This window comes from Larus michahellis, chromosome 2, assembly GCF_964199755.1.
Source record: "Larus michahellis chromosome 2, bLarMic1.1, whole genome shotgun sequence".
In the NCBI taxonomy this organism is placed as follows: Eukaryota; Metazoa; Chordata; class Aves; order Charadriiformes; family Laridae; genus Larus; species Larus michahellis.
The window spans coordinates 55,680,357-55,701,580 of NC_133897.1; the positions used below are offsets into that span (position 1 = coordinate 55,680,357).

At 33.8% G+C, this 21,224-nt stretch overlaps 1 protein-coding gene across 26 annotated transcripts in view; it reads left to right on the plus strand.

The window, feature by feature from the left end:
* Window positions 1-21,224, plus strand: part of LRRFIP2 (LRR binding FLII interacting protein 2) — a 59,891-nt gene that overhangs the window by 25,637 nt on the left and 13,030 nt on the right. For 4 of the 26 annotated variants that reach the window (XM_074575537.1, XM_074575544.1, XM_074575543.1 and 1 more), the window contains exons 6-19: window positions 1,718-1,783; window positions 3,860-3,901; window positions 4,838-4,903; window positions 6,337-6,411; window positions 7,183-7,230; window positions 7,316-7,360; window positions 8,796-8,843; window positions 8,945-8,998; window positions 11,756-11,863; window positions 14,280-14,324; window positions 15,012-15,125; window positions 15,573-15,644; window positions 19,643-19,813; window positions 20,464-20,556. In XM_074575537.1, the coding sequence (XP_074431638.1) occupies window positions 1,718-1,783; window positions 3,860-3,901; window positions 4,838-4,903; window positions 6,337-6,411; window positions 7,183-7,230; window positions 7,316-7,360; window positions 8,796-8,843; window positions 8,945-8,998; window positions 11,756-11,863; window positions 14,280-14,324; window positions 15,012-15,125; window positions 15,573-15,644; window positions 19,643-19,813; window positions 20,464-20,556 (1,047 nt within the window). The remainder of the gene's footprint in view (window positions 1-1,717; window positions 1,784-3,859; window positions 3,902-4,837; window positions 4,904-6,336; window positions 6,412-7,182; window positions 7,231-7,315; window positions 7,361-8,795; window positions 8,844-8,944; window positions 8,999-11,755; window positions 11,864-14,279; window positions 14,325-15,011; window positions 15,126-15,572; window positions 15,645-19,642; window positions 19,814-20,463; window positions 20,557-21,224) is intronic. The other 22 variants (XM_074575542.1, XM_074575554.1, XM_074575551.1 and 19 more) reach the window with 13 other exon arrangements.

The following is a 21,224-nucleotide window of genomic DNA, read 5'->3' on the forward strand; positions in this document are numbered from 1 at the left end:
TTTCATTTTTTTAGGGAGCAGATGATGTCTTCCAAGTATTACTAGTTTTAAAGGCAGTATTTTAAGTCAAATATAATGTTAAAGTTCATCTAGTATTTTATTTCCATCAATGTTAACAAGGTAGTTTATTTTTATGTATTTCAATCTTTGCATTGAAAAAAAATCTCAATTGCTACATTTTAATTCTTTGACTATATTTTTTACTATAAATACCTCATGCTTTTTTTTGTCTACTACATATATTTATTTACAGTATATTTTTATTGCTCAAAATAATTACTATGCATTTGGAATCTGCTTGGGAATATGTAGTTCAACAAACAGTTATTTGGAATAATATATTTAATGACAAGTTTTAAGTCTCATCTTTTACTGTTTTTCCAGTATAATATGGTTTGTTTATCTTTTAAGAAGCTGAGTAATTGTACTCACTTAGGCTTCAGATATTGCCAACTAGTAAGAATTAGTTGGCTTGTCTGGAAATGGTGGAGTACTAAGATTCCTAGATAAGTTGTCAGTTGTCTTATGAATACTACTCCACATCAAATCTAATATTCAGGTGTGAAGGTGCTATTAATGATCAATCACTGTTCTAGTTTAGATAAGTCTAATGGGGGGAAAAAATAATCTCTTTCCCATTTTCCCTGTCTATCTCAGCAATTCTGTGAACAGGCAAATTTAATTTAATAAACAAAATACTACTGCTGACTCAGTCATCCTGAATCAGTGCCAGTTACTGAAAATGAGTAAAAAAAAATTGGGTTTTCATTCCAATGGTAGTCTGGTCACTGTTGTGTCTTTTCTTGCTCGTTAAGTGTTACTGTGTATTTCTATAGTATTTGCGGGAAAAAAAGTAGCAGTACCTTAGGATGCAATTTAAAGAAGAGTTTGGTATGATGCAGGGTTTTATTTCTTTGAGAATATGAGGATTCATTAGTGGCAAAGACTTACCTGAATGATGCAATGTATTCCAAAGATGGCTAATAGAAGTATTTATTGTCTGGTATAGGCTATCCTATATCATTTTTAGGTCATACATGGTGCTAAAGATTGTTTATTGAATGTTTGTAAACATTTTCCTGTTTTTAGTAGATCTGCGTAGAAACCAGCTTGTCATTGATCTGGATATATAGGCCAGGAGAGGGACAAACTGCTAAAAAGGGTTGGGTTTGTTTATTTTTGAAAGGTAGAATAAGCTGATTCTTTGTGTGACTTAAAAATAAAATCATTGTCACTTACTAAGAAGTTTGAGCAATTAAATATAATCTTTGATTAACTGAATTTTATGTAATGTCTTCCAAGTTCTGGTGTTAAGTAAGCGTTTCTGCAATTTATCACACATATTTTTACCAAATAAATTGTTTAAATCAGGTAGTGTTAACTGCTCTGCAAACAGTAAATGGTTTACAGAAAAAGCATGTGCAAATGCTATGTGGCAACACTTACAAACTTGTGAACTGGTACAGGTTTGCTCAGATCTGCTCTTGCCTTGGTTAACATACAAAATATGCTAAGACCAGAGATGAAGTAATTTACCCTTAAGTAAAGAATAGGGTTTGAAATCATCAGATAACTGAGTTCGTTTCTGGGGGGCTTACCCAGAATTTCTTTGACTACCTCACTTATTTTGTGCCTTTCAGTGAAGATTAACAGTCATCATCAGAGCTTTTTAGAATTATTTTATATATTTATATATTTTTACAATTTCATTCTTAAGAGTTCTTTGGATGCCAGTGGGTCTCTCAGGAGCAGAGCAAGTACCTCCAGAAGGAGAGATCTTGTGGTGTGTAGCCTGGAATGAGCATGCTTTGATGTGTTCACATTATAACATTTTCTGTATCTACTTACCAAAGCAGTAGTTTGGTGAAAGCATGCTTCTTTGTAGAAAACAGTGTTAATTGTACTGCTGCAATAATTGATGTTATCAAACGCTTTGTGATAGCAAGTTTGAGGGCTCAAAGAAAGTGTTAAGATTTCTGTCTTGAAGGTAACTTTTGAGGGGAATTAGTCTCTCCAGTCTCTCTCTTCTAATGTCCCCAAAAGAAAAGTAAAATAAAGTGGCAAAGGTTGTGCATCAGCCTTGATAGGTATAAAGATGTTGCTAAAAGTTATGACAGGAAACCTTTTTTCTCAGTTATGTTGCGATGTTAGTCCTACAGTCAAGTCTGCAATACAAACAGAAATTCCACTTTTTCAGAATTGGGTCTTTCTGTATATCTTGTGTATTCCTAGTTTAGGCAATTTAAATATTTGTTAGTATACTGTTAAGCTGTAAATACTTAAGGTATAAGTTACGTGTTGTGATGATAATGATTATCTGAGTGATCTATCTCCATTCTTTGATAGCAAGGTTGCTTATCAGAAGTTAATAATTAAAAATAAAAGCTGTTTTAAAAAGAATAAATGATTAAGTTGTTTAGTACAGTGTCCTATGGGTCCTGTATGGGAATACTTTTAGCAACAAAAAGGTGCCACAGTCTGTAAGTTATATTAATAATATTAAATTATTATTTAATATAATATGAATATTGGATATGTTGGAACTATTGAGATAATGTGAAAACAGTATGAAATAATACGAATTAAACCTGGCCTATATTAATCTATAAACAAATATCAAATCTAAAACTAGGGAATTGATCTCTAGAAGGAATTTTGAGACATATTAATAGATAAGAATATTTTTTTTTCTTGTAATCCTCTCAGTAGTTCTCATGTTGCAAACTACAGTGGGTGATACTCTAACATGCTATTAGTATATCATGTAATGTTCTCAAAGTACCTTCGATTTTTGTTTTGCTTTTTAAGAAAGCTTAGGGTGATAACACGTAATGTTTCAGATTGTGCATTTTACCTACAGCTAGAATAGCTAAGTTATACCTGTGAAATTTTAAATTAACTGGAAAATACAAGCTTGCTTTGAAAATTTAAGATTTTTATGTTAAAAAAGAAAACATGGGGACACTGGCTAAGCTATTGTTACAAAGCTGTTTTCATAAGCAATGTTGAGTTGCCGAATCTGGTAGACCACCGTTCTCTTTACACATAGGTGGCCCTTTCATCCCATTATTCCTCCTTTTTCACACACTTGCTCCTTCTGAAAACACATTTGTCCTTCCCTTTCACCACCTTTGGCTCCTCCCCTGATCCTAAGATGCCATTCCTCTGCATCCCCAAATGTCATAGAATCATAGAATGGTTTATGTTGGAAGGGACCTTAAAGATAATCTAGTTCCAACCCCCTGCCATGGGCAGGGACACCTCCTGCTAGACCAGGTTGCTCAAAGCCCCATCCAGCCTGGCCTTGAGCACTGCCAGGGAAGGGGCATGTCTTTCATGCCCTGTAGGCAGTGACCTGCCTCAGTCTGCAGTGGGCCCTGCAGAGCCCCCACATCATGATGGGTTTCACGCCTCGACATCGGGGCTGACTGGTGGCCCTCTGGGCTCCTTTGCCTGTGTGGAGATGAGCCTATTATCATGTAACCTAAGAAATACTGTCTCAGTTTAATACAATCTACTGTTTGAGACTTTGCTTAATTGTTTAAATTTCTGTTACCAAAACCACATGAAATATTTCAGATAACCTGCTGCAGTCCAAAGTTATCTCACTCTTCAGATATTGAGATGCTGTTGTGGAAAAAATAGGGTTTTATTAAAAAGTGTTCCAGCTTCAGAATGCCCTTTTAGATTGGATAAATGGCATTCCTTCGTGTATAAATTTTCACAATTAATAGATTGTTTTCTTGTAACTTCCTTTTAAGAATTTGTAGTCATTCTTTGGGGCGGGGGGGGAAGCTAATTTTTATATCTTTTCTTTTTTTTAACTTAATGATTTCAATTTCATTTTCTCTTACTTCAGTATGACAGTTCTAAGGATAGATCTACAAGATACTCAGTCCCTGTATGTTAACATTTTGCATGTCTTTGAGTGAAGACTGCTTTTGTGCTTTGTTTTTAAGGTGTAATGACACTAACTTGCTACTTTAAATTATTGATTTAAAAAAATATGTAAACTTGTACTGTTACACTTTCAGACATAGAATAGCGGAATGGTTCTAACACTTTCCATAGAATGCATGTATAAACTTTCTCTGGGATAAAATCTAATGAAGTCACATATTAGGGACAGCTATCTTAAAATAAGCATTTTTTAGTATTTGTTATTTCTAAATTTTGCAGTGAAGTGACGTACAGATTGGACTTGGAAGACACACTTGTTTTTTTAAAAAGTTTCTGTATGCGTATATTTGTATTTCCCATTTCCATACAGAAACTTTAGTTTAATCTAATGGAAAATTATTTCAGTCCTGAGAAAAAGCAGTTGGTTTGTACACCCTTACTTAAAAATATTCCTTCTTATTGTTATAAAGGGATAGTAGACTGCACCCCATTCTCATTGGTATTACACCAAGTAATACTTGTATGTGTTTCCTTGAGCAAAGAAAATCACCAAGTACCACTGAAAGGAATATGAAAGCAGCTTAAAAAGCTGAATTTGTTTAAACAGCAGTGTTATCTCAATTAGCTACAGACAGGCAAACACAACCTAGTGCTTAAAATAGCCTGTAATGTTAAGCTTTTTTAGTTTATTTGTTGGTTTTACATATTTTGTGGAATGTGAACTGCTGGCTTAAGCCAAGTCTGTGTTAATCAGAGATAAGGTTGGTTATAGTTACACTTACCAGTTCTTTTTTACACAGTGATAGAAGTATGTAGTTAGAATTTTCTGTGGTGTTTGTTGAAGATGACAAATCTTAAATCCTTATGTTTGACTTCTTTATATTTTAACATTGAAGATGCTGTTACATGGTATTAATTTTCTAAATTTTATTCTTAGAGTCATGCTTACAGTGAATCTCATAATTCAAAGAAGAAAGCTGCTTATTCCCATAAAGATTTATTGGTTAGTTTTCTACTGAGGTATTTATTATAAATATACCAAGTGTGTGGAGTTACATACTAATACAGTTATGCATAAATTTATTAGCTTGCTGACATATGCATAAATGTTTTCAGGAAAAAAGAAACTTCTAGTATTGACCAAATTCTGATCTGAAGTTAAGTGTTTGAAACTCATGGCAGTAATATCCCATGAATCATGGAATCAGCTGAACAGAAATAATGTCTGTTGGAGGTGTTTGGAAGGCTCTTGGAAATATTTAAAAGTGGCAATTCTCTGCATTAAAATTCATTCAGTGAGGATGGAGATACGTATTCTATTATTTGCACTTTGTCCCCTAACAGTTAGGCATATTTTAAATGTAGTTGTAAAGCAGATTGAATTTACCATAAACCTTGACATTAACCAAGTGAACTGTTGAGAAAGGCATGTGGATTATTGTGATCTTCCAAAAACGATTCTAGAAAGTTCAATGTGTAACATATGTGAATATAGTGCCAAGAAATTAAATATTTTTGATGTAACGTTTTCAGAGAGTTTTGGCACTGATAAAATAGCAGTGGCATCAAGGGTTGGGGGAGTTAGAGCAGCAGCGGATGCCTGTGTTGAGACAAGGCTGAAGTAATTTTTATATTATAATTATTTGTATTACAGCATTTTTCTGTGTGCCTTTGAGGTGCTGTTCTCCTGTTCCCTCAGTTCTTAAATAAATGAGTAATATGAATCTTTCTGCCTCCTATGGCCTATTGAGACAGAAAGCACTACTTTCTGAAAGCAGTAGCTCTTGCCACGTCTTCATCTCTGTTTTTCCTTCTTTGTGTATATCAAACTTTTCCTCACATATGTATATGTATGCAATCTGTGTAGGAAATGTCAAAAATCAACAGAAATAAGCCAAAGTAGAACTACTAGGCTTTCAGCATGTGTGGCTGGTGTAAAGAACAGTGGTAAGGTACAGACTAATGCTGGCCACATAAACAGCCATTCACTATTAAATTCTTAGGAATGTCTATCCTCCACTCTCCCCAAATGCTCTGATTCAGGATGGTATCTAATGGAAAAAAAGACCAAACAAATAATTGTACTAATTATTAGCAAGTTTTGTCAAATATGTTTTTCATGTATTTCATGCTGCACTTGTCAGGATTTAGATAAACTTTTCAGGGTTTTCTGATTTTTTTAGGGAGAAAAAGCAGAACTATTTACTCCTTTAGTTGGGCAGGACTAAAATACAGATAATACAGAGTACATAACTTTGTGGCTTTTTGCGCTTTACTTGCTTTAGAAAGTTACATGGATTTTGAGTTAACCATAGGGAAGATTATTACAACATTTTGTGTAGCTTGGGAACATTTGGGCAATGTTGAGATAGAACTTTTATTTACAAGATCTACAGATGCAACCTTTGTTTTATCTTTTCTTTTTTTCCCCCGCAGAGTGGAATTTACTATGATCAAAGAAATTATAGCAGCCTTAGATATAGTAAACCAGTTCCTTCCTACCATACTCGGGTCTGTCTTCTCTTCCTATATTCATTTTTTAATGTATATAAAATAAATATATTTGGTTTTGCTTACTTATGCTATAAGAAGCAAACTCCTCTCTCTTCCCTTCTATAACTGTGCAAATTATTACATCTAGTAGTAGTTACAATTGTATTTCTTGGTTTTAAGGATTGCCTTTTATAAATCAAATGGATAACATGCAAGGTATTCTGTGTTCTGCATATGTGGGGTTTTAAATTTAAAATAGCTTCTGTTTCATGATTGCTGTATGCTATAAAGAAAATAACTAGTAGCTGTGACACTTGCTTTTTCCAAGTCCTATTTTTAAAAACCACCAACAACAAAAAGTCTCAAGTTTAACATCAAAGTTTTTCTACAGTAATGTAAATGATAAATCAGTGGTCTGTTGTGAGATGGGTTGTATCTTCCAGTACCTGCAGCTACTTTCATGGTCAGGTTTAAATTAGTGCCTAGAGGAAATGGACATATCTTTTGAAAACAGTCTAATTTCTTATCATTCTCTTCTTTATCTTTCTTTATCTTCTGATAAAAATACTAGATTGCTTTACTTAATGTTTTAGGTTACGGTTTCAAGGACAATGGGTTTTCTTGGAATGTTTATCCAAACATTTTTTAAAGTTCCTGTCTATTATAGATGTAAAACTTAGTATTTCAATCTTTTAGAACTTTGGGGGAATATAGAGCAATTGATTAAAAAAAAAACCCTAAGATATGCAGAAAAAGTGTTTCTGACTTTTTCTATTCTTCACACTACAGTCATCTTCTCTATACAGTGATCCAGTGGCAACAACTAGGAGTTACAGGGTTAGTACAATGTAAAATATTATCTCCCTTATCTCTAGATGTTTGAATGGCCCTCAAAAATATAAAATTACACTTTTCTTCATAGGTGTCTCCTTCTGTAAACACTGGTTTGATAAGAAGTATCAGTTTGGTTCGTAAGCACCGTTTGCATGGTTGCCTTAAATTTGTATTGTATGGCCATGAGACTTGACAGTATTACATGTGCATTTTTTTTTCATATTTTTAAATAAAGCTGCAGCTTGTGTGTGTAATTTTGTGGAGGCATTCAGTTTAATGTTTTTAACATTGTTAAATTGCCTCTTTTAAAGTATTTTAGTAGTTGCTGGTTTACTGATCTTTTTACAGACAAACATAAAGTTTATGAATATAACAATGATGTTGAACACTGGGATTAGAACAAGTTAATCCAAGCGTACTAAATAACTGCATGTATAATACTAAAAAAGGTACTTAAAGAAGTTGAGCTAAGTGTTTGGACAGGAAAAATCATTGTCAGGAGATTAGAGAAATACGGTAAATCCACTTTAAATAGTTTCAAATAAGATGCCATATTTAAATTTAATAATCATACAAAATGTAATAGGATGAAAACCTAATCTGCATCTTTACAAAATAAAAAGTAGCTAGAAGTGCCATAAGAATGGCTAAGAGAGCTCTACAAAAAAGTTGTCATCTTTAAAAAGTGATGTGCATGCCTGAAACTTCATGCCTTTTGCTGCTACAGTAGTTCAATTTATACAACCATTTAGACACATGCTAAACCTATGTAGAAAATCGTCAAGTATTCTTACGGACTTTTTTTATGTAGTTACTGAGGTCTTGTTCTGCACTTGGATTGCAAACAGAGATAACTTTTTTGGCTTTGTGCATGTTCTCGAGAAAACATTAGAAGATCCAGGGAGAGAACAAGACTATAAGCAATGCTATTACAGATAATTCTACTATACATATAATTCTAATTTCTACTGGAGGTTTCTTCATAGATAGGGGGAAAGCAGCATGAGACTCTACGTTTGTGGTTTTTTGCCCAGAGCTGCTTTTTTTTAATCCACTGCATAAATAGATTTCAGCCTTGTACCATAGACTCATTTCAGTTGGAAAAGACCTTTAAGATCATCGAGTCCAATTGTAACACATTTTCCTTCAGGAAAACTGGCATGGGTGAGCACAAAGTAAAACTGATAAGTATACAGTAAAGCGTCAGTTCCCAGGGTGGATTAAAACTTCTGAAGACTTCAGAACAGTGAAAGACAAATTGCAATTTAAGTATTTGCTTTAATTTTCTTCTGAAAATAGTTAAGATCTGATTTTCTTTTTTTCACCTATTTGGCCGTTTTTCAAGGAAATTCTTAGATTTATATTTGGAAATAGACATCCCTACTAGTAGGAGGAAATGCTGCTGGAAACTTAAAAATTGTTCAACCTGTCAAAAAGTATGTTAACTGGAAAATGCATACGTAGGATAAGGTAGAGTACATTACAGTGCATAAGAAATACAGTGTATAAGACTGGCATAACTATTTCTGAGACTGAATATAAATGGTATTTCATTCCCTCTTTCTCAGGCATCTTTGTGTGGTGATGGATTACATAGCTCATATAGTTCTCGTACTGTAAGTGTCATAGGCTTTCGGTTGTTTCTTTCATTATCTTTGTTTGCTGGAAACAAAAATCTATGAAAATTGTGAAAATTTCCTTCATAACTCTTCTTTAGCCATCTGAATACAGTTATTCTTCAAGAGCAAGCTCAGTTCGAAGTAGTCCTGTGGTGAGCGTTCCTCTTGCATGATTTGTTGCGTGCTTTGATACTAACACACAATGATTATGAGTATTTTACACTGGGAATCATTTTACTGACCAACACACAGGCTCAATTTTTCAATTTCGCATCAAAAAAAATATAATTTGTCAGAGATACGATTTTTAGCAAGATGTAAAGTTTTAGCAGGAAGGCAGTTAAGTGTAGAAGCAATAAGGAATTTGCTTTTCTAAACATCTTTTAAATGTTTGTAATGTATATAATTGGAAGCAATTGCCAACTGCAGTACAGTATGTTGTTGGGAGTTACCACCTTATGTCATAGTTGGGCAGGCACATGAAACTGTTACTGCAATTTGTGCGCAAAAGTCTTTCTTTTTGGGAAGAGGACTAATGCAAACTTTGTTAGGTAAGTAGCTAGGTTATTTTTATGGTGACCGGTATTCAAAACTGAGAGAAGTTTGTTCCTGGATCTGTATTGTGTTAAAAGGGCTATACCAAAGGCGGCTTTTTGTGCCACACAGTGATTTTTAAATAGTTCTACCCTGTGTCTGCCACAGAACAACTGTCTTAGTTTCATTGGTACGGCTGTTCATTTCTTATGCTAAACAAAAAAAAGTAGATCACTGTTCTTTTATAGGTTAAATTAAAATGTTCTGTCCTGTTTTAATTTTTCACATATTCTTAACAATGTTACAGAGACTAAGCAAATAAAACCAGAGAGACTGGATGTTTTTAGCTACAAAAGATGTCAGAGTGAATTTTTGAGGGTGTAGGAAAAAGGGAATTTTGCTGTTGCTTTATGAAGTTCTAAAATCTCAGAGGTATTACCATCCATCTCTAAAGTCTCTTGAACTGTGAAAATACTACTTGTCTCCTTAGTTTCTCTTAACATTAAGATTAGTTTCTTGAAGGTATAGAATTTGTACGTATATAGGAATATATAGATCAGATCTCAGTATGTATATGTGATACTGATAATGCCAAGGTGCCATTCACTCAAACTAGTGAATGTTTAATGGAGTTCAGAATATTTGTTTAATCAAATAATTCTGAAAAAGGTGTTGAGCAGGTGAAGTAAAAGTCTTACTCATAACTTAACTTTCTAATGTTTCCATGATTAATATTTTAGTTTCACTCTGGGTAGTGCATTGGAAGTCAGCTCAGTACTCACTGGAAATTGAAAGACAAAGTAGGAGAGAAGATGGAAACAGTAGAAAACACTGATGAAAAACTGCATGGTGCATATCCATCTTAAACTATCAGTTTTGATAAACCCATTGAGAAAGATATTAGAAGTGCAAAAGGTATAAAAGGAGGAACAGTAAGGTTTATCAGACATATGGACTTTTCACTAGCAAAGATAAGTTAGTTTTGAATCAAAAGGACAACAGTGTCGTTATAGATTGTTTGTAGCCCTTGTGCTGTTTGTTCTTTTGCTGTAAGCATAATTCATATAAGCAGAATTCTGTTCAGCATCTTTATACTTTGTGAAGTGCAAGTGAAATAAGAAAGTTTAGCCAACTTTGTGACTTTTTTTTACTTTGTTACTTAAAAAAAAAAGTTATTATATAAAATGTAGATATAGCTGGAAATTTCTTTGTCAGAGAAATAGAACATAACTAAGCAGTGACAAAAAGTACAAATTCTGTATTCCTAAATGTGCATAATCCAAGACAGGTGGATTGAATTAAACAGCAAACTGTTTTATATGTAACTGGTCACATTTGCATAAAAAACATCTCACTGTGTTTTAACTGGAATAAGATGAGGCTACATCAATTATGTACTTCAAGTACAAAGAAATTAAGAATTTTTTTTTTAAATGGTGAAAATGGGATAAGGACAGTATATTTTCAAACTGTTCATTTACAGATTTTTCTTTCCTATAATCACTTTTAAAACTAAATGTGATGTTCACAGGAACTTTCTGCCTTTTGAAGTAGAATGTTATCAGTTCAACACGTTTGATAAACCTACGCTTCTCATTAAATACTATGTTTAGTGAGCCTAATGTTTTCTCAGTTATTTTACTTAAATTCCCATGGCATTGCAATGACTATAATGTGGTTAGATGGTTTTTTTTGCCTTTTTTACCAGTGATGTGTAGCATTAGCATTTTTTCCTCGCCTTTTTAGGTGCCTGTCTGACATACAGCTTTGGAGGGAATAAGCTTGTCTTGTCTTTTAAGGCCTCTTAAAATTATGAATGTGAGGAAGTCCAGATCGTATTCCTAATTAGTACTGTTTGGGTTTTGTTGTTTTGAAGAAAAGACAACATTTGTAGAGAAAAACAGTAACTTTAACTTATCTGATTTTTATGGTCTAAAAACCTTTTTTTTTTAAAAAAAAGATAATTTTTGTAGCTTGTTTGGCATTATATTAGCACTAAACTCTTTTGTGTGTCTGATTGTATTGTTTTATGTTATTCTAAATGAGGAAAATGAATCAATAATAAACGTTCATTGCGGTTTTTAGATACTGTGTAAGAATAACGAACATGTGAAGAGAGTATTTAAAAACAATGCATATACTGACTAAAGTATTCATATCAGTGTGGTGCATTTTATTCATGTAGACACATTTAAAATAGCAAAAATCTAAGTGAGTAATTAAGATTTTACAACTGTTAAACTGTTAGAAAAGCTAGAATAAATTGCGATAATGGAGATTTATGTTTGGATTTCCTGTTTGTTCTTTTTAAATAAACTTCTGTTCTTTCTGTGGTATCATCTTCAATTCTCTCTCACCCTTCTTATATTTTGAAGTCCTCTGATTTTTCTGATCAAAGTGAAACTGCTGCTGACTATTTTAGTCGTTCCAACCGCAGGGGAAGCATTGTTTCCGATGCAGACGATGTCCAAGGTTTGAATAGTGTGAGTGTAATGCTTGTTGTTACACTGTGGGGAATAAAGGGAACTTACTAACCATGGATTTTCTTTTCATACCCTGAAAAGAGTAAATACTGTAAAAGCATTCGGAGTTATTTAATGGCAAATAGGTTTGTTGACGGGTTGGGGCCATTTTTTGTATAATGATGTCTGGAGCCTGAGTTTTTAAAAAGCATGCTACTTTATTTCTAAGGGGATTTTGCCTGTTGCTAGAAGCATGTGACAAGTGTTAACACTTCACATTTCTTGTGTGTGATAAGCTTAAGCATCACTTAAATGTAAAATGTTGGGAGTTTTTCTTGTGGAAATTAACAATATCTAGGTCTTTTGTGTATTTTTGCAATATTGCTGCTTGGTTTGGTGACAAAAATAAAAACGTAAAACAGTGCCCTCATTAGTGTGTTTTAGTGCTCATTCTTCCAGGATGAGATTTTGTCAAGATCCATTACCGGAGCGTTCACTGTTGGCTGGGCTCTTGCACCAAATCCCAAGTCAACAGAACATGTTACAGGAAGATTGACCGTTTTCTTGTGCATCCCTTTAGTCTGAACAGCATTTACAGGAAACCTAGCTGCCTTCTCTTTATTGCTGCTATAAGTTCTAGAAGCTCTTGTTACTCGCAGTCAAAACTTTTGCGTTCAGTAGTGGAAGAAATGACGAAATTTCTGTTCTTGGACATGTCTTTGAAATAAGTCAGTGTTAGCACATGCAGTAGGAGGTGAGGATGAGAGAACTAGGTGTATTTAGTTGGGCGAAGGGGATGCTACCTAGTGTTCAGCAGCCTGCAACTGCTTGATTAGGTAAGAGCCAAACTCCATGCCCCTGCCAGCCAGCGCAACAAGGGGCAGCAACCTCACACTGCAGCTTAGGAGGTTCAGATGAACCACTGCAAGAAGCTCCAGGAGGTTAGTGTTGCATTCTGACAGATTACGGCAAGGTTGGAGAACCTCCATCCTCAGGAGCTGGTGAGACTTAGCTAGATAAAGCCACAGCTAACCTTGGCTTTTGGCAGCAGTTCTGCTTCGGAAGGGAGGCCGGACTAGGTGACTGCTAGAGTACCCTTACAGCCAGTTTCTATCATTCTGCATTTAGATGAGTTAATGCTCTTACATGATTTAATGCTATGTAACTTGTAATAGTGGCATGTTACTTATCGTCTGCACATGCTCGAAGCATGACATAGACCAATCATTCCTCCAGTTTAAATTTTAGCTTTTTTTTCCTCTCTAATAAACTTGCTTTTCTGAAATTAATACTCTGCTTAAAGTAAAAGTGGAGGCTGAGACTGGCAGTCATGGTACGTACTCAGTTGCTTTTATTATTAACATCATCATTATTATGTATTATTAGATTCCAAAATTATATTTTTATTTATGTTACTCTAAATGGATACTTCAGATCAATTGGATTCCTAACATCATTTTACTATCACAATGGTGACAAATCTTTGCCATTTACAGTTTTGATATGTCATTGGAGATGGTGATTTTGCCATGGAAAAGCAATGTTGCTTCTGTAGAAACCAGAATAGAAGGAAAAAGAAAGATCTCGTAAAGTAACATTTGTTTCTACTGTGATTGTAGCATACTTCCAAATCTCTTGCCCCTGGGCAGGGAGAAAAACAGATGGTTTTGGAGAAACCATTTATTTGAGATACCGTACTCAATGTATCATGCTTGTTTTAGGAAATACGACAACATGTTAATGTCTTAATTTAATTCCATCTATTTTGATTCATAGAAATGAAGGAAATATGGAAATTTACAATGTAAGTGTGCAATATCAGAGTTCCCTAAATAAGAAGGCGGGGAGCATAGTTATTCTGGTTAGGCTTCAATACATAAAGTATGAATTGGAATTATATTGTAGGTTGCTGTTAATCAGTACATTTCAGTTATGGGCTTTTGCCTGAATTTTTTTTTTGTCCTGATGTGATTGCAGGTTTCACCAAAGAACAAGAAAGAAGAAACAAATGTGTTTTCTAATAACTAGGACATTCGCACTGGTGTCACTGATTGTCTAAAGTGCACTTGCATGAAGCTTTGTGTTTGTTATACCACCAAGTGTTGTAGTCACTACCCTGTTAAAATTTAAAGTAGTGAAACGTGTTTTGTTGATCAGTACTTTAATATTGGCAAGGACTTTTAAAAAAAATTTCTGGCTTTCTTTTTTTTTTTTAGAAGCATTCATTTATTTTCCAGTTGAGGTAAAAACCACCTTTTCAGGCTGAATATTTTTTTCCTGTCTTGGTCTATGCTAACTTCTGTAATTTCTTAATTTTTTTTCTTTGTTTCATTTTTTGTTCTTAAATATTTCTTAGTATCTTTGAACAGAAGATGGCGCTTCAGTAATCCCTCATTGCAAAAGGTGTATTGTGATCGCTTTCCCTTTTCTCTTTCAGCTCGAAGAAAAGAGTGAAAAATCACATTCAGAAATATTTTCAAGGGTAAGACTTTTTAATTTAAAAACTATTGAAAGTCAGTGTTCAGCTATACATTTATAAGTATTAAAATAGTTCTAAAAGTATAAATGCTGTGGTTTTTTTAGTAGAGTACTTTAGCCATTTTTAAGAGCTTGCAAAGAGATATTTTTAGACATGCTTTTATCTAGAAAATTAATGTTTTGTGTCTTTTATTTCCTGGGGAAAAAAATTATTCTTTAGTTTACTTTTAGCAAATATTAGTTTCTTATAGAATTTATTTTCTCTGTGAGAAATATTTAGCAGGAAAGGTTGAATTTTAAGAGGCTAGGGCTATAAAAATTCGTACACTAGATTCCACTGGAGACTTTCTCCTGAATCCTGGGTGGCAGAGATTACAATTTTTAGAAATATTTTAAACTTCTACAGTTTTTAGCACTAACAGCCTGCTTATGAAAGTCTTCTGACCAGAAGACTCAAAACTGTAATGTTATGATAATAGATAAGTCATCAAAGAGAAACGAACATTTCGCCAAGAAAAAACATAAGTGCTGGAAAATAGTCAATGGAAAATATTGTCTATAAGCTAATATTAAGAAATGGTAAAAACAAAAGAGAAAAATGTTCTATGACTGAAGCAATTTATAAAGAGTATTGTCAAGTATACCAGAAATGACAGCATGATTCTTGATACAGTGTTTTTCCCTTTTTAAGCCATCATCTCGCAATTCAGTAAGTGTAACTCCTCTGAGTGGCAACTCATCTAGGAGAGGAAGTGGAGATACAAGCAGTTTGGTGGATCCTGATGCCTCCCTCAGTGAATTACGGGTAAACTGCATTTTCAGAGAATTTGGAGCTAGTTTAAAATTGTATTTGTGCTTAAGAGTAGATTGTTACAGAACTTCTGGTTTCTTAATAATAAGAAAAAGTTATGAGGATGTAATTTTTACTCACAAAAATTTTCTGTATTTATCTTGGTAATTGTATTTGTTGTGTTCATAAATATTTATGATGCTAACAGTTTAGCTTTTATTAAAATAAGACTTTGCTTATGTCAAATTTGAAACAATTCTGTCCTATTTGAGATGGCTTGGATTCACGGATATAAACAAAATCTTAATTTCCATCAGATTATTGTGAATTAATTATAAATTATGTGCATTATTGCAGGCTTTGGCATTTGACAGAAGTGCATGTAAACCTTTTTAATGCTTTTTCGACTATAAATTACTTCCCCATACTTCTTATGCAATGGTTCATTCCTATGTCCTGCAGGATATCTATGATCTTAAGGACCAGATACACGATGTAGAAGGGAGATACATGCAGGGACTTAAAGAACTAAAGGTATCAGGGCTCCTCCCAAGCATGCATTCTGTATGGGTATTTTTGGGTAATGGAGATACACTGGTTCCACTAACTACATAAGGCTTTACTAACAAGTTTTTAAATTTCTTTAAAGCATGTATCTAACTTTTAATGTATAGAGAGCCTCATCTTAAATTTGTCACGTGAGTAAATTATTAAGATATGAATTAAATTTATGTGAGATAGGACATGTTCATTACTTGGTTTATGTTAAAATAGTATTAAACTTTCATATTTTTAGCAGGTGTTTTCTGGTAAGATAATGAGAGGTTCAATTTATATTTTTCAGAGTTTTGTTAGCAATTAAATGGATATTCAAAATAATTACTCTGTATCGAATGGGGAGGAAAGAAATAGGATATAGCTACGACAAGGAACTTAAGAAATTAAGAATTAGTTGTCCCAGTTTCAGTAAATACTATATTTTAGAAAGCAAAAACCAAGTAATAATTTTGAAAGATGTGCTGAAATGAATCTGGGCAGGCATAGTGCTTGCAGGAGAAGGTTAATTTTTTTTAATTCTTTGCCATAATAAATATAAATATTAATATGGCATAATATGCCATAATAAAGTATGGTTATTTTCCCCTTTCCTGTGTTGAAGGGAAACTGAATACAGCAAATGATGTGGCTTACAAATCTTTTTCAGGATATTTGTTTTGTTCTCTTTCCTGTTACCTAATTGTGAACTGTTCCATGTAAAAGTAGAGATCTTTCCATATTTGTCTTATATCTGTATAGAGACTCAATTTAATGAATGCTGCTTGTACTAGAGCACGTAACAGTGATGTATTCAACAGCTTCCTTTAATTTACATGATTAAGCAACATATTAGACGATATAGTAAAGAGAAAATATGTAATTTGAGCTGTTCAGTGTAGCAATAATTATTTCCTCTTTAGAGGATAAGTAACTTTGAATCTGATAGCCCTATGCTCAGATGAAATATGTCTTGTTTTAGTCACATTATGAATGTTAAAAGGACTTTGAAGAGCAGTAGGTTACAAGGTTATTAGACATAGGTGTGATTGTACTAAACTTGAATAAAATGTGAGATTGCTTCATATTTTCAAAATGGATCTAACTCTCACACTTTTGCATGTTGGCCAGCATCTCGTGACTATTGTTCTGAATCATTACTAATGCACTATTATTTATTGTAATACATTACAGTTACCAAAGAGCACAAGTGTGCAATAGAAAGTAAGATCTTGGCTTGTGCTTGGCTTACAAAATGGAATTGCATTTATTTTATGCTATTGTTAATACCGAATAATATGTTTGTAAGTTAATTTACCTTCCATAGGGATTCTTTCAGAAACCCTCCTTTCTAAGTAGGAAGGTATTGCCTTTTTCTCAACTTCTGATTTAGCAGTTTTGTCTTGTGTGTCTTAGAATAGTTCCTGGGATACCTGCTTTTTCACTTCTTTTAAGTGTTTTTTCAGTGCTTGAGAGTGATTTGTAATTACACTCATATTTCTGTGGTTGCCCATCCCTGGTGCTGCTAAGATTGTATTTTTTACCTGGCTACAAATCTGCTGGGTGTCAGCAGAATAAACTCTAATGTGGATAGTTCTGATTTAGTTGGGTCTTCAAATTTTTCATGTCCCGGTTTGATTCGGTTTTGTTGATTCTTTCTGTATTCCCTTGCCTCAACTAGAAAGTAATCCTTTTTCTTTCCTCAAAATTTTTCTTTTATACAGTTAACAGAGCACTGTCTTGATGTCTGCTGTATTTAAGCATCCTGTTCTAGCCAAGGAGGCTAATTTGCATAGCCCTTTGGCTTTACTGGTAGAATTGTGGGTGGTATTCCTTCATAGCTTTAGGTTATGTGCCGAGCTTTATTATCCATTTTCATTCCAGCCTTTTCCCATGGATATTGCCTTCCTTAGGCATCCCACTGCCTCATTCAAGTGTTTCAGAAACCCTTCCAAATCCATATTATTTCTCACCAAACTGGAAGATGACTGAAACTACGTGGAATTCTTGAACCATAGGGAACGTGTGTAATAATTTACTCGAAAAGAAGGAACGGTTCCAAAGAGGCCATAGCAATGTTCCAGTTTTTTTAACTGGTCAGAGACTCTTAAGTGTAGCTTGGTTTCCTTCTGGGAAGCAGTTCTCACTCTTCTGTCTCAATCAATTTATTCCTGTTCCATAACTGCAGATTTTTCCCCCCTTGATTAATGACATTTTAATCCAATCTTTAAACCCCAACCCAGACTTTTTAAGGCTGGAGTCCTGGAGCATACGGTATACAATAAGAGGCTGAGACAACTGGATTTGATAAGTCTTAGAGGGGTGGGTGGCAGTGTCATTGCTGTTTTCAGCTGCCTAATAGGAGGCTGTAGAGAAGACAGGGCAGACTCCTTTCAGAGGTGCACAGTGACAGGGCAAGATGCAACAGAGAAAAGTTGCATTGTAAGGACAGAAATTCCAATTAGACCTCAAGAAATTATTCTTTGAAAGACTTTGAAAGGTTTATTGTCTCTGGCGTCTTGTTTTACCAATCTTTATGTGATTTGTCATGTTTACACCATCACAAAAAATGTTTTCTGTGGTTTTAATCTAAAACTTAAAGAATTACTTGAATGCATTTACACATGTTCTTTATTTTTTTTCATTTTCTTCTTTCTTCTCATGAATCTTCTTTGCTATTTGATATTTACTGCTTCCCAGATAATAATGGTACCTTTCTTATCTTTTCACTATTTAGACTATCTTGTCTCTTCTGATATGTAGTCTATCAGGATATGTCTTAAGTTATTTCTTGTGGGGTTTCTAAAATACTGTTTTTTCTCCAGCACAAAATTCCACAAGTTAGTGAATGGACCAGAAAGATATAAATACATGCAACTATAAAAAATTATAAAAGTTAAAATATGTACTTTAAGGATGGCTTTCTCAAAATGGCTATTTATAACATGGAATAGGGTTTGGGGGTTGAGTTTTTTAGGTTTTCTTAGGAAACTTGGATTGTTCCCACCCTCTCCTCTCATATCTTAGTCCTACTGTTCAATTTTCTGGAAAACCCAAGCCTGGTACCCTTCCAGTGCTAGTACTTCTACTGTCATAATACAAATAATTAAACATGGAGGCTATGCTACCTATGCCTTCAAAGAACAGATTACGTGAAATGCTTGGGGATTTGTAGTAAGGTACAGATCTACTTTGGAAAGGGAATGGCTTAATAGTTCTTTTTCAATTCTAAAATTAGGACTATGTGAAATTTAATTTTTGTGTCTGGAGTGATAGTTGTTATAGTACTTGAATAGTTGACATTTTTGTAGTACCGAGAAGAAAATAATAGCATAAAATCATTTTGGTAAACATGAGAGAATTGCATAAGAGGGTACATAGCAAGGCATAGGTGCACCTTCAAGTAGAGAATCAAGCATATAAATCTTTACATGCCTTTCTTTTTTTAATCTTAGTAAGAAATAGAAAGACAAAATGTCTGCTTAAACAGAAACATTATTACTTTAAAAGTGTGACTACCTTAAAACTTTGAATCAGAGGTATAGGGCACTACTTAAAATAATGAGCATTAAGTTAAAGCTACTCTTAGAGATATTTCTGTGATCTTTTTTATTCATTTAATTGTCTTGAGTTCTCTCTCAGTTTTGTTGCCTCATTCTGAAATGTTTCTTGTGCATGCAGTGAAAAAAGCTGTGATATTACTACTTTATCCCTGTGAGTTAAGTTGTGAAGGTAGCAGAGTAGAAAATGCATGTGGAATATTGTAATTTTCATACTTCTGTAATAATAACTTTTCATTGCTGTGTATGACTTAACCTGAATAAGGGAAATCGAACTGACTTGGTATTTCTAAAGAGAAGACATGAATAACGATTCAGAAACAAAAATCGTTGTGTAACTTTACTGCATAACAGCAATCTTCACATTATGGTGGTATTTTAACATTATAACAATGCATGAAAAAGTTAAACTAATGTAAGCTGCTCTACTGTCTATAGGATTCACTAGCTGAAGTTGAGGAGAAGTATAAGAAAGCTATGGTTTCCAATGCTCAACTAGACAACGAGAAAAACAACTTGGTTTACCAAGTGGATACTCTAAAGGACGTCATTGAGGAGAAAGAAGAACAGATAGCGGAGTTCTATAGGGAGAATGAAGAGAAGTCAAAGGTACTGATTTTTAAGACTTGCTTTGTAGTTATAAAGATAAACCAGAGAAGCCTGGACTATTTAGTAACAACAGTTGAAAACTTTTGGATTAGTAGAAAAGTCTGTGTATCTCAGTGGCCAAAGGTGTTCTGAGTATTGTGTTTTGTTTTTTTAAAAAAACCCCACCACCTCCCCCAAAAAAACAAACCAACAAACTGACCACCCTCCTCCCAAAACCAAACCAACCCCAAAAACATATTCCAACCCCCCCACACACACTACCACCCCCCCAATTAAATGCAAATTAATTGCATTTAATTAATGCAATACACTAATGATTAAATATGCATTTGAATTGAATAGGACATGTTCAGTCCCACTTCTTGTAAAGGGAAGATCTGTGTGGCAGCTCTTTCCAGCAATATTTAGATAAATTCAGTATCCAAGCTTTTCTCATTAATATTGTGCTTAAACTTTTATGCCATCTTTTCTCTCATTCTAAATTTTATTAAATAAAATCTTCTGTATAGAAAGTATCTGGAGAACTTACCTAAAACACTGTAGGTTTTTTAGGTAATTTTAAGTGATATTACTAACTTTTTAAACTTTATTTTGTGTTTGACAAGTATTTTCAATATAAATAAAATTAATCATTAATTTATTTAATATAGGAATTGGAAAGACAGAAACACACGTGCAGTGTTCTGCAGCATAAGCTGGATGAACTTAAAGAGGGCCTTCGACAGAGAGATGAATTGATAGAGGTATGTTCATATGAGAGTGCATAATAGAACTTGTAAAAAGTTCTTAAATGGTTTAAGATTTGAATGGGAACAGCCATCGTACACAAAATGAGCTTAAATATTATCTTGTATTTCTAAGAAAGAATTTGTCTTGTTTTAATGGGTAGAATTTAAGCTATCAATCTCTCTTAATTTATAAAGTTGAAAATGTCTCTGCAAAGTTTTCAAGTGTGTAAAATCCTTAGTTCCTGTGAGAACACTGGTTCTCAGGAATGTTTCTTGTATCTTTCCTTCCTTGTGAGGGCAGAACTAATGTTTTGTGGCCAAAATCTTTTTGCATAGCCAGAAGTTGTTCTGATGCATGGGTAATACCAAATATTATTCTTAGCCTTTCCCAAAAGTTTCCTTTTCAGTTTTTTTTCAGATTTTTGTGAGCATCAACCACTGAAGTTTGCAGTAGTGAATATTTGTTTGCTTACCAGTCAAACATAAATATAGCAACACTTGCCATCATGTTATTGGGCCATAACCGTGTTGCTGGGTGTGTGGTGTTATTGCTGTTTCTCCTCTTGCCCCTTTGATTTGTTTCCAGAAGAAATGTGCCCTAAAATCCAAGAGATATCATTAATCTTAATTTTAAAATGGTCCACAAAGATATATATTATCAGCAATATGCCGGTGTCCGTTTC